A 13,325-nucleotide genomic window follows, 5' to 3' on the forward strand; every position below is an offset into this window, starting at 1 on the left:
AATTAATATTCATTAGAGCAATTTTAGTTCAGTGGTAGGAACAAAATCGGAATTCTTTTAAGGGTGAGATAATCGTAGCTGGGCATGTAGAAAATGCCTACTGTCCATTATGAGAACAAAAAAAGAAAAAATAAAGAAAAAAAGAAATTGCTAGATTTACAGCATCATGAAGGAACTGGATGGAGAAGTGGTACTGTAATTGTGTTGTGTTGTTTGTTTGAGCTTCCTTTGTACTACGGGGAAATACTCAGTAGAGAAAAGATGAATGAAGACATAGAGATCTGAGGAAATAGTTCAAAGGCTCACTCATATAACATCTTGCCTCCGCATGATTCTTGTGATAGTTGAGGCTCTTTGTTATACATTAATATACTTAGCCCATCTGATTCTCATAGGCTCTGGTAAGGTGGTTACTGGTATCATCCTCATTTTCAAAGATGAGGAAACAAGCACACAGAGGATGGATTACTCACAAAATACCACTATCTAGAATGGGTGGAGTCAAGAAATGAATTCAAATAGCTGATGTAGAAGGAATACACCCTTACCCACAAGTCTATAGTTGTTTCACAAATAATAGAAGGAACTAACAGATATGGTTTCCTTTTACTATATGAACAATAACAAATAAGGCAGACAGATAAAACAGCTCAGAACAAGATGAAATCAAAGCGTGATGTGGCATGACCTCATTATGGACTTCTGATTAGAAGGTAGGGAGGAAATGGATTGGGGTCAGAGTATCACATGATGTGGCATGACCTCATTATAGATCTCATCACATGATGCGGTGTGACCTCATTATGGACTTCTGATAAGAATGTAGGGAGGGAATGGATTGGGGTCAGAGTTTAAGATACAAAGCATCTGGTGAGAATTTAGAAGAATGCACTGCAACTTCAACAACAGCAACAAAAATGAAAGAATGCTGGACCCCACAGTCCAGTCATGTCAAATTCAGCATGTGTTTCCAGGGAGTTCTTCAGAAGCAAGAGTAAGAAGTCTTATGTGTAGGTAAAGCTGTAAGGTCAAACTTGGAAATCACGTTAGCACATTAGAATAAAGTTCATCTGTACAGCTGATTATGTTTTACAACTCCAAGCCAGGAGATTTTATTTCAAGAAAATAAGAAATGTTGGTAAATGTGAAATATTAGCCAAAGTTATGACATGTTACTATCAAATTTAGTAACTAATATATTTTAATGGGGGATAGGAATATGTGACTAATTAATTAAATCTTCATTTGACAAATACTGTCTTATTACAAGATGGTTTTTATTAGCATTTTGGATATAAGTGAGGTTTTGTTTGATATAAATGAATCTTAGACTCTGAAAGACAAAAAAATCTACTTATAAAGATTGTTTAGTTTATACAACTTTTACCTTTTTAGTTTTTCTCCTCAAATAGGACCTCAGTTGTGTTGACTCTGCTGATGCCAATCTCATAGACGCAAGTGACCCTTCCAATGCAACCTGGCTCCTACAGGCAAGTCTACAATACCTGCATGCCTATGGCTTTTGTGAATTATTTTTCAGCCTAGATAAGCAAAGCCAAACTAGGAATGGGATGGTAGATCTAATATTGTTGAACAGTTGCAATCAGTACCACAAAGATACCCAAAGAAGGGGCTGCTTTTTATAACTAATACCTATAAAATATAATTATTGCCTATCATGCAGCACAATTTGTAAGTCAGAGAGTAGCTACATAATTGTCACAAAGTACCTACAAGTCAAAATTATTTTCATATATACTTTAAACAAAATAAACTCATTTTAAGATGCTTCCTTCCCTACTATATACTTCTTTTTATCGAACACCAAGAGCAGGACTCACCTAAAATCAATAGTAATGTCATCCTAAATGTTGTTGGTAGGTAATTCATCCTATAAATATTATTTAACTCATAACTTACTGTCCATTCATCACAAATGATATAAAATACAAAAAGCTAATTCTTTATACACCGATGCTCACTTCTCAGATGACTATATCTGCAGTAGGTTATCAACATTATTTTTTTTAATGAATAAAATCTCAAGGGCCAATGACTTTTGTTCTGCCATCTCCTAGGAGATGCCTTTGCTTTTATTTTTAGTGGCAGTGATGCACTTTACTAGACATGAAGCAAGTTTTGATAAATTCTTTTAAACAAGATTTGTTAATCTGAATTATTTATTTAATTGAAGGTCAGTTATTAGTTTAGAGAATTCTGGGGCTCTGAGAGTCTGTATTAGATAACCTGGTTGCTATGTAACATTCAAAAGGACACTTACTCAAAGGCCACACAGTGGTACTGTGCATTGCTAACAGGTCTCATGAATGCACTCCAATGGCAACCACAAATATATTATAATACACATAATATATTAGCATATACTTATAGCCCAGGTGCTAAACACTTTGTGTCTTACAAACGTACATGTGTGTGTACACAATATGGCCTATATATAATATATACAACATATATACACATATAATTATATATATGGTATATATAGGATATATAGTATACAAAACACATAAATTTATGTAATTACATATATATAGTATATAAAATATATGCACTTACTATAAACTATTAGACAAATAGACATTATATAATAAAATACTAATTTTATTTTTCAGATACTTGAAATAATTCTAAATATTCCTTGTTTACAGTCTGGATCTATATCCTCTCAACAATTGACTGTAATTAATTAAGCTTCCAATGATAGTGAAATAAGACTAGAACAAAAACTAATAGTGCCACCCTATTAAGTTCTAGACATTTCCTTGGTATCTCTACCCTGGGATAAGACCATGAAATAATGAGGAAACGACAGAAGGAATGGAATTAAGAAAAATGCATGTCTATCAATGTCTATCATGTCTAAAAGTCAATTGTCACCTACCTAATGTACTATAACTCAACCCAAGTATTGAATTATTTAATATATTTAAATATTAAATATATAAGCATTTAGAGCTTTTATCTAGATGTATCATGTTTTATAAGTTAAGCACCCTAAAGTTTCATAGCAAAGAGCAATTCTCATTTTAGCAAAATAGTCTCACCTTATTGTTTGTGTCCTGACTAAGAAGAGTAGGGGATTTCTCCTGTTCATCCCTCAGTGAGAAGGAAGACAAATGACTGAAGGGTCCTGGGGTAAGACAGTCAGCATGAGAGAGAGTCTGTGGATATAGCAGGGACTTAGCAGGAGGGTAGAGTTTAGACTGATATAAAGGATGGAGAGAGACAGGCTTTTGAGAGATGGCCATATCCTAGGAAGAAGAAAGGCACAGGAAAGGTTAGTGAATGAAAATCAGGCATGCCACAACTTACCTGTGAAAAGGAAAAAGAGTACGCCTTAGAAGGCATCGCTCACAAGGTACTTGTTTTCATAGTGACTATGTTGTCTCTTTGAATAATCTTTTTGACCCCACCTTCAGCCTTTCCTGCAAGCAGGAGCTTGCAACATATCTCCTGGAGATTCTGTTTGTTATTCATGAAAGTACTGATAGAAGAAATGTATAGAGAATTGCAGAACCTATCTGGAGGGGGTTAGTTGGGCCCAGGCAAGCAGTCAGCAAAAAGGAGTCAGCAGTGGAAGGCATTAACTCATGAATACAGCCAAGTTGGTCTAGAATTTTGCCAGAGCAATGGGAAGGAGTTAATTTATGAGCAGAGGCAAAGAAACTCAGGATGTATTAACTTAGCCAACTGAACTGAAATAAAGGATTAGTTATAGATGAGTCTAAAAGGAATAAAGACTATTTTCACTTCCAGGCAGTGTTGTCTCGGATGGAACCTCACAGTTCAGCAAACAGGTGAGTTCGCTGTAGTAGAGGCCATATCTAGGATGGATTGCCAACACATAAAAGGGTGAGTGCGAGAGATGGAAGGAACAGTCAAGTAAACAAGAGCATAAGTTATGTGAATGAAGCAAGGAATCCACAAAGGTTAGAAGGAGCTGACATATACATATGAAGTATAGTTATAAAACCAAGGGATAATATTTACGGTTATGTAGAAATGTTTTATACTTCTGAAATCTTGTCAGTAGATAAATTGATTATCCTACAACAGAGCCCACCAGGACATTTACTGTACGCCGAGCAACCTACTTTCTTACATTTCTGACAATAGAATCCAGAAAAGAGAGGCTACAGTAGATACTTAATGCATTAATATTGAATTTCAAAGGAAAATGATATTTCTTGTAACTTCAATGGTGTGTTTTATTATTTGTGTGCTTTGTAAATAATAGAAAGCTATTCTTTCATACTTGTAACAAACTTAGTATAAAATAATACCTGTGGATCACAATGGTATTTGGCAAACAAACTCAGCTTGTAACAGTAAATAAATGTTTTACATTCATGTCCTTCATTTTAAGCAATATTTTTAAAGTCTTGGATAGGCCTTTAAACCAATAAATGAAAAATGCGGACTATAAGAGGAACATTGCTAGTTATTAATTCTATGGGTATTCAGTTGATTCTCTTAGAACATCCAGGAACACTACCTAAAATGTCAACTCACCTAACACAGTAATGAATTTACCTCCCTTTTCCCTAGTTAACATATATTTCCTTTCTATCTTTTGTTTAGTTTCTTTAGTTAATACTTATCAATACTACCCCTGCTAGTAAGCAACTTAAATGAAACATATTTATATAGAAACATATTCAAATTTTACCAATTTTCTCAATCACATAGTGAACAACTAATTGCCTTATTTAGTGTCAAAAGCAATTAGTAGAAAATTGAGGAGCAAAACTCCCTGTGCAAGAACAAGGCCATGTTCCCAGTGATAGTTGAGGAAGCTTCGGAAAGGGTGGCCTAGGAGTCTCTTGTTTAAAGACTGTTGGCTTTCTTAGGACGTAGAGTACCAGTTCGCTGAATGTCACGAGTCAAGTCTTGAGATCCATGAGAAGCTATGTAGCCTTCACACTTGGGAATCAAATAGGATCAAGCTTTGTGCAGTTTGAGAGGAATCTCACCATGGCCCTTCTCTGGCTGAAGGAGTATGTCAGTCTGCACACTTCTATGAGATCATGTGATATCCTCAGCTTGTCATGAGAACATGTGATATCCTCAGCTTGTATAGACAGCTGAGCAAGAAGAAAGAGCATGCTCTGATCACGGTGGACACACGAAGAAGCTGAGTATTGGCCAAGCTAATTTAGTACTTTCAAATACAGGGGTGAATTATGAAAAATGCTTGGCAGATGACAATATTTAACACTTGAGACACTTTTCCGGTCTGAGACTTGTGGTACCAAAGCAAACTGGGACTTTTTCATTCCCCCACCCTGCACTCTGACTTTGATTCTGTATCACTTGTATTATTCTTCACTTATTACCAAGACTTTGCTCCGTTCATTAAACACCACTTTGTTCTGAATTTCCTAAGGTCTTTTCTTCCTTAGCATGGAGAAATATTAGTGTTGACTTTTCTCTCTCCATAGATAACCACTCCTCTGCATTTCTGTTTAATTCCTGGCTTAGTGGTTTTGCTTATTTTGCTGTGTTGTTTTGCACTGGAGGGTTTCTCCAATTATCCGGATATCTATTGTCTGTTATGTTATTTGAGTCTGACACAGGGCTTCATAGAGATGCTAAGCCCACATACTGTCCTTGGAGTTCACTGTCCAAAATATGGAAGTCTCAGTCATTTCAGAGTTTGCTGCTTTAGGCTGATCAGATTGCTCACTGAAAATTTTCCAAATCACCAGGCTAGAGGTTGAAAGAAAAATTACCAGCAGATAAGAAAAGCCAGGGGACTGTATTCTGAGATACAGTAGGAAAAAAAAAAAGAATGGGCTATCAACATGAGCCATGAGGCTTCAGGCTGTACCAGCTCCCCTTCAATCTGAAACCTATTTTCCTCTAACCTGAAGGAGGGGAGAATGCAAGCCACTAAGAGACAAGGTCTTGGAGATAGATACTTAAGTAACTGGTACTGTATCTCTTTTTTAGCTGCTGTTCTTTTATCTCTGGCAGGTTATCATCAGGCACATCTAAAGCCTCAGCCTGTTGAGGGATCTAAGGTAGAAAGAAAATCAAGGATCTCTAAGAAGCCAGCTCAGGATTTAGTTTCTACACTAGTTTTTATCAGTTTTACCTCATCAAGATGCTGTTATAGCTCTAAAAGTATGTTGTTCTATTTCTTCACTTTCCCCACCATGGGCTCGGCCATAAAAGAACATCCACAGAGTCATATATATGTATACACACACACACACACACACACACACACACACACACACACACACAGTGTGTGTGTGTGTGTATGTAATTCTTTTTATTGGACGAATCACCTAATAGACTTTTGTTTGATAAAAGTGACTCTTAAAAGTCTACAGAGCTAGGGTCTACTTCCTCCTTGAATGTCTAGAATGAATCCTACCTGTCAAAATACAGTTTGCTTTAATGCACTGCTGAGTTCTTTGTAGGTGAAGCTGAGATGCTTGCATGGCTGCCTGTAACTAAATTTGGACTCTTTCCTTTTTGTGAACTGGCTCTTGGGTACTGATGTTAGGGTTTCACTGTCTTGTCACCTTTAGTGTCATCCAACGCTTTAGTGAATACCCTTAGATAGATGTAGCCCACAGCTGTGTGCATTGCCTCCTGCTGATCCATTGTGCTCTAGAAACTATCTTTTACCACTTTCACTGTGTTTCTTTTGGCTACAGGTTTGGTGGCCTAGACTAGGAACCTGTAAGTTTCCCATGTCGGTTATAAATTGTATGTCTCCTTGGATTTGCCTCTGTGTAAGATGGGGAGAGTGTTGTACATCTAGTGGCTTCTGTGTTGTCAGCTATTTCCATGTCTACTTTTTATTTTATATTTTCTCCCATTTTACTAATCTTTTAGCAGACAACTTGCTGTTTTATATAGTTTTCAAAGAGCACATTTCATGTTTCTGATTTCTACAGTTTTCTCCTTTATATCCATGTCTAGTCTAATATCAATCTTAACTCCACTCTCTTGGTTTTTATATGTAGCAGATAATGTTTTTCCTCCTAAATAATGTTTTCTAAATATTAATTTTTGTTGTGGTTATTCTGAATTCTCCAAGGTGAATGCTCAATTATATTTTATTCTCTTTCTTTTCTTCATTAACCATATTTTCTGAATATTTCAAAAATTTTCTGAAATATTCTTTTAATAACTTCTAGAATAGTCTAATAAATAACAATTTTAAGTCCTAAGAGGGCAATATATCTCTTAGATAGGCATTAAATTGCTTTGATGCATTCTAATTGATTATTTTAAAATATTATTTTGTTATCATTATAAAGTAACACAACCAGTGTCTAAAATATCAAAACACAATCTAAAATGACAATATTAAAATCTTCAATCAATCCTATGAACCCAGATGCAGTCCCCTAACACCACTTTTAGAATGCCAGAAAACCTGTTTCCTGGTGTCAAAATAAATCACAAAGCTTCAACAATCAAAATACTATGGTAACTGTGGAAAGAGAGATGCAGAGGCCAATGAATTGGAGTAGAGAGCCCAAAGTTAAATCCATAATGACCTTTGACAAAGATTCAAGGCATAAAGGAGGACACTGGATAGCCACATGTAGAAGAATGACATTTGACCCTTATATCATCTACAACAATCAATTTAAATATAAATGTTCTGAATTAAAAAAAAAAATAATAAAAGTATTTTGATGATGGCTTATGCAATGACCTTTTTTAGATATAGACTCATCAGCAGAATGGATGAAGAAAAATGTGGTCCATACTGAGCATGAGACACCTGCTGTCCTTTCAGAAGAACAGAATCCTGCCATCCAGACACTAACAGGTACTGAGTAACCTTACTACTGCAATGAGCAATCTGGAAAAGCTGCCTTTATAGAAACAGGGTAGATTGGTAACTAAGGTGGATGGGGAGGAGGAAGGATGGGAGATGAGAAAATGTTGATTGATGGGCACTGCTATACAACTGGAGAGGAACAGGAAGTTCTGGTGTGCCCCTGCAATGTAGGATGACTTGAGTCAGCAGTTATATACACAGAAGGTGTTGGCCAGAAGGTAGACAAACTCACTTAAGCAGATTAAGTGAGCTCTGGAGATCTAATGTAGGCAACATTGCTATAACTGGCAATCCAGCACTGTATATTTGAAAGTGCTGAGAGGATGGATCCAAAGTGCACTTCCCAAAATAACAATAACAACAAGTATGAACAGTTCTATGTGGGGAGATGTGGGTAGACATGCTACTTGAGACCATTTTGTAATTTAGAAGGATATCAAAACATCAAATTGTATACTTACATATATAGTATTTTTACTTATTTTTTTAGAAATAAATAAAAGTAGGACTAAAGAAGAAAAAAAAGAAACTTCATTTTGAGTTTCCTTGCAAAGCAAATATTTCATATACATTGTCAGGGAACTTTTGGGAATTCTCGGTTTGTCAATTTATAAAATTCTGTGGTCTGGCAAACTTGAGTGTCTTGTTTCTACTTTGACAATTAGTGGAAGGTTCTGCTTGTCCTAAGAGATACATTCTATGATATTAAAGGAATACCAAAGGAATAGTGTTATTTCTTGCTTGGGTTTGGTTGTGAGATTACAGAGTTCAAATATCTATTAGAGTTAACTCAGAGCAGCCGTGTTTCTGTTTGCCATTTACTCTGTCATAAGCTGGAAAATAATTTAAAACGCCTCACCATTAATCTATTTTCATGTAATCCTCAAACTTTCATATATGGATATTAAATTTAGCATTTAGAGACTCTAGTTATATTTTCTTTTTGAGTTTTATCCTTTAGCATTTGGAGAAAATATTGTCTTAAAGAAATATTGCCTATTCTGAAGGTACGCATGCAGAGGCACTTGCCTGCACAGGTGCACATGAAATCAGAGGTGGACTTTCAGATGTCTTCCTCAGTTGCATCTCTGTCTTGTGTCTTTATTATTATTATTATTATTATTGTTATTATTATTATTATTAATTTGAAGACAGGGTTTCTTGCTGAGTCTGGAGCACATCCTATTGGTTAGACTGGCTGAGCCAAAAGTCCCTGAGAGCCACCTGTCTCCTCTGTGCCCCTTTGCCCCTATTCTTACATATGAGTGCTAGAGATCTGAGCTCAAGACCCCACACTGGTGCAGGGAGCCCCTTACCCCTTCCTCCCTGGTCCTGATTCTTTTGTCTCATCATCACCCTTCAGTGGTTTCTATTGTAACTGCAACAATCTAACAAGGTCTTTTAAATATACTCAATGCACTCCACATTTTCCCATAAGGTTATTGACTTTAGCCAATGCTTTTCTCTAGTTTTCCCATAAGGCTCAAGAATGTGACTTTTTGTATGGTTCACACTTAGAACATAAATGTGCTAAGTTGAAATATTTTAAAGTGTATGTTCTGATATAGACACATAATAAAACTCAGTTTATTGATTTCTTCATTACTCATTTTCCCCACATCTCTAAGACCAGCCAGTACAATACACATCTATATTTCAAATTATTTATATAACTAAAAACTGGTCATCTGGTCAAGTCAATATTTTAAATTTATACTTATGATTGATTAGCTTTATTGGACATAGAATTTCTTGTTATTTATGCTTATGTCATTTTTATTGTTTTGTCCAGATTATTTTAGAGTTTTGGTTTACCTTAAAGAAAGGCAGTTATTTTATCAGGATTATTTTAGTGAAAAAGTTAAGATGATAAACTCTGGATTATAGCTATGAGCTATAATTGAATGCAACAAGATTTCAACCATTTAGAAATCAACTACAAGGGAGAATGAGCAAAGCACAAACCTTCCTACTTTAGGTGTAAGCTGCAGGCATTTTGTAAAGGAACTGTCCATGGACGTTGTAGAGTCCACACATCTATCTATCCCACAAGGACTTGACCTCACCACGATCATGTGAGAGCAGCCTCTACAAGATGCAGGTAAACAGGAGCAGCCAACTTCCCATAAGGTTATTCATAAAGATACTGGTAGAACATATTTTGTCCCCAGGCCATGGTTTCAAACTCTCTTTTCAGTTTATTATTAAAGCACATTAATAATTTCTCATATCTCAGCCACCTCCTGTGTCACCGTAGTGAATTATCTTGTGCTCAGCACGTCACTGTGAAAATCACTTTTCTAAATGATCTGAAGGGATTGTCATTCTCCTCCACCTCAGCAGTCAGCATGTGAATCTTCAAGTTCTAATTTTTAAAGGAAAAAACATACCTGCTCTCATTATTAATATAGTCAGTGTAGATATTTCTGGTTAAATGTTTTAAACTACTTGCTCTCTCCATAATTGCCCTCTCCAATATAAAATTACTTTTTAAAAAAACTCCCCAAATTTTGAGCCTTATTTAAGTTTGATTATTTAAAAGGGGCAAATTATTTTCATTGGTGTTGATATGGTACACGGCAAAACTTCAAGAAGATACGGGAGCACGAAGCAATAATATTCTGTTCATCAGAGGGAGAAATAGCAGACAAATACGTGGTAAGTAAATTGATTTGGCTCTGCCTAATTGACAGAGAAAATGAGAAAATGAATGTCACAGTCGTGTCTAGGGTTCTGTCCACTCTAGCAAAAGGTTACCTTCTCCTCAACCATTAAACTCTTAACTTCAAAAGCTACTTCCATTGCAATAAAGAGGCGTTTCAAGCCACTTTGGGCTCTTCTCATTGAAAACTACAGATCTCACTCTCTTTTGTTCTGTTCCTAGCATTTTAAATGGTACCTCCTTTCCTGTGGTTTGGAAGTGATAGGGAAAATTCACTGTCTCTGTATGGACACTGTCTGTTCGTGCTGAGTGTTATCTACAGAGCACAAGCCAACTGTGTGACCTAAATCTCAGCTTGATCCCTTAGGCATCTGCTAGCTTCTTGTTGAAACAGTAAACTACATTAGCAATTGTTCAAAATAAAAACCATAGGGTTTATCTTCTCTTTTAATTTAAGGCAGCATTCAGTTAAAGTCAAGAAGAGTTATAGTATATTCTGAAAGAATGAATCCTTTATCCAAAATGAATTCACTGTTTTACATATACCATCACAAAGCCCACAATACTATGATAGAGATTCTGGCTGGCTACATATATTGAAGATCAGTCTAGTAAACTAGGCTTCATAGCTGTGAATGTGAGCCATACCTTCTGGTTCACAAACCTCAATTTAAAAAAAAGACATATTTAAGCTAACACATCTATTTTAAAAACTGATGTGAACCAAAAAAAGGAATTTATGAATCAAGAAAAAATTTAGCATATGTTCAGCTATTTCAAATCTTCTATATATTTTTAAAAATAATTGCAACCTAATTTTGAAGATAGACTTCAGTTCACAGTGTTTCAAGTGTATAGTGTCTGGCAATGGAATAGTATGAAGATGGTTGAAGCAGAAACTCAACAGAACAGATGGAGAAAATAGTTCCTAAGCTCATCCAGCGAAGAGTGTTAAGATACCATGTCTTTCACATTTCTCTATTTGTGCTTTATTTCCCACCCTTATACTGTTCATATGGACATATTGACAGAAATTTAGATTGAAAAATTAGAGGGTAGATTTTTTAAAAGGCTTCTTTGTCTCCTCAAAATGGAAAGGAGATGAACTCAGTGACTTCTCAAAAAGATGTAAATCTCCTTCTTCCAACACAATAATGATTTTACGGGAAATTACAATCGTAAATATATTAAAACTGTACTCCTTCAAAGAGTCCAGAACCTGTTGACCATATCCATTTCATTTCATTATGACAACATTGATCACAACAACCAAGATGAGGAAGCAGCTTAAGGGCCTGTCAATGAGGAACAGATTTGAAAATGTGAAATTCAAGCCACAAAATATTATGCAGCCTTATCAATGGAAATCTTGCCTTTCTCAGCAACATGAGTGACTCTAAAAAGTATTACTTCAGGTGAAGTAAGTCAGTCACAAAAGGATAAATATTGCATATCTTCAACATAAAATGTGAGAAAGCCTAAGCACAGAAATAGAGTAGAGCCATGGTGTTTAATAGTGCAGGGCGGAGAGGAGCCAGGAAGATGCTGGTCACCTATACAAAGGTAGGAGCTAAACATTTGGTTCCTAGTTGGTGATGTTCTTTGGGGAAGCTGAGGAGGTGTGGTTTTGCTAGAGGAAAATGACATGTGATGTTAACTCTGTCTTTCTGCTTCATGCTTGCTGTGGACGATATGATCTCTAAGCTTCCTATTGCACACCCAAAGCTTGCTGCCATCCCTCCCCACTATAATGGACTCTTATCACTTAGGAACCATAAGAAAAAATAAACTCTTCTTTAAGTTGCCCTTTGTCATGATGCTTTCTCCCAGCAATGGGAAAGTCACTACACAAGGACTCACAAGAACAAAAGTGCAGGGAGAGAGACAGCAATGCCAACTTCACAAAACACAACACTACCATACTGGGTGGAACCCCTGGCTCTGGCCCAGCAATTGTATTTCCAAATTTGTTCTTCCAACTAGTCAAGGATGCTGAAGATGAACTCCAATTTAATGCTCAGAGTGGTAAATGTTAAGGCATTATTTCATCCAAAACATTTAGTTGTTTCTTTGTTTCAAAGTACACTTTTGAGAGCTCATGGCAGAGGGAATATTTGGGAGTCAAACATTCTAGCTTCAAATATCTAGGACATTGGATAACAAAATTCTTTTAGAAAACATGATAGATCGGAGTATTAATATGCAATTATAGGCCAAAAAATCAAGTCTTACCAAACACAAATAAGTTGAAATAAGTCCATATATTTTATAAGCTCATAGATTAATAAAGTTAAAAGTCATGTCAAGTAAAATTACAGAAACTAGATAAATACATTAAGAATGAATAAGCCTGGCGTGGTGGCACAGGCCTTTAATCCCAGTACTTGGGAGGCAGAGGCAGGAGGATTTCTGAGTTCAAGGCCAGCCTGGTCTACAAAGTGAGTTCCAGGACAGCCAGGGCTATACAGAGAAACCCTGTCTCGAAAAAACCAAAAAAGAAAAAAAAAGAATGAATAAAACATCTTTGATCCAAGCAGAAATTAGTGAAAGAGTAAACAATTAATATATAAACAACTTTCGGCTACCGCAAAGAAAGAAGTGCCAATATTGCACCTTTAGAAGGAGAATAATTCTTCCTTTGGGCATAACGGGGAAGACATAGACCAATTCCTCTGATAACAGAAACACCAAAAAATCTCAATAAAATTCTCACAAAACAAAATCAAGACCACATATTTATGAAATTCCTAGCCAAATGGATGGACCTGGAGGGCATCATCTTGAGTGAAGTAACACAATCACAAAGGAACTCACACAATATGTATTCACTGA

At 36.0% G+C, this 13,325-nt stretch overlaps 1 protein-coding gene across 50 annotated transcripts in view; it reads right to left on the reverse strand.

Moving 5' to 3' along the window:
* Positions 1-13,325, reverse strand: part of Mlip (muscular LMNA interacting protein) — a 241,799-nt gene that overhangs the window by 28,508 nt on the left and 199,966 nt on the right. For 37 of the 50 annotated variants that reach the window (XM_029481434.1, XM_029481438.1, XM_029481428.1 and 34 more), the window contains one exon: positions 3,066-3,272. The exons of the other annotated variants lie outside the window; for them this stretch is intronic. In XM_029481434.1, coding sequence (XP_029337294.1) covers positions 3,066-3,272 — 207 coding nt within the window. The remainder of the gene's footprint in view (positions 1-3,065; positions 3,273-13,325) is intronic. 50 annotated transcript variants of the gene reach the window in all.

Source organism: Mus caroli, chromosome 9, assembly GCF_900094665.2.
Source record: "Mus caroli chromosome 9, CAROLI_EIJ_v1.1, whole genome shotgun sequence".
NCBI classification, from domain to species: Eukaryota; Metazoa; Chordata; class Mammalia; order Rodentia; family Muridae; genus Mus; species Mus caroli.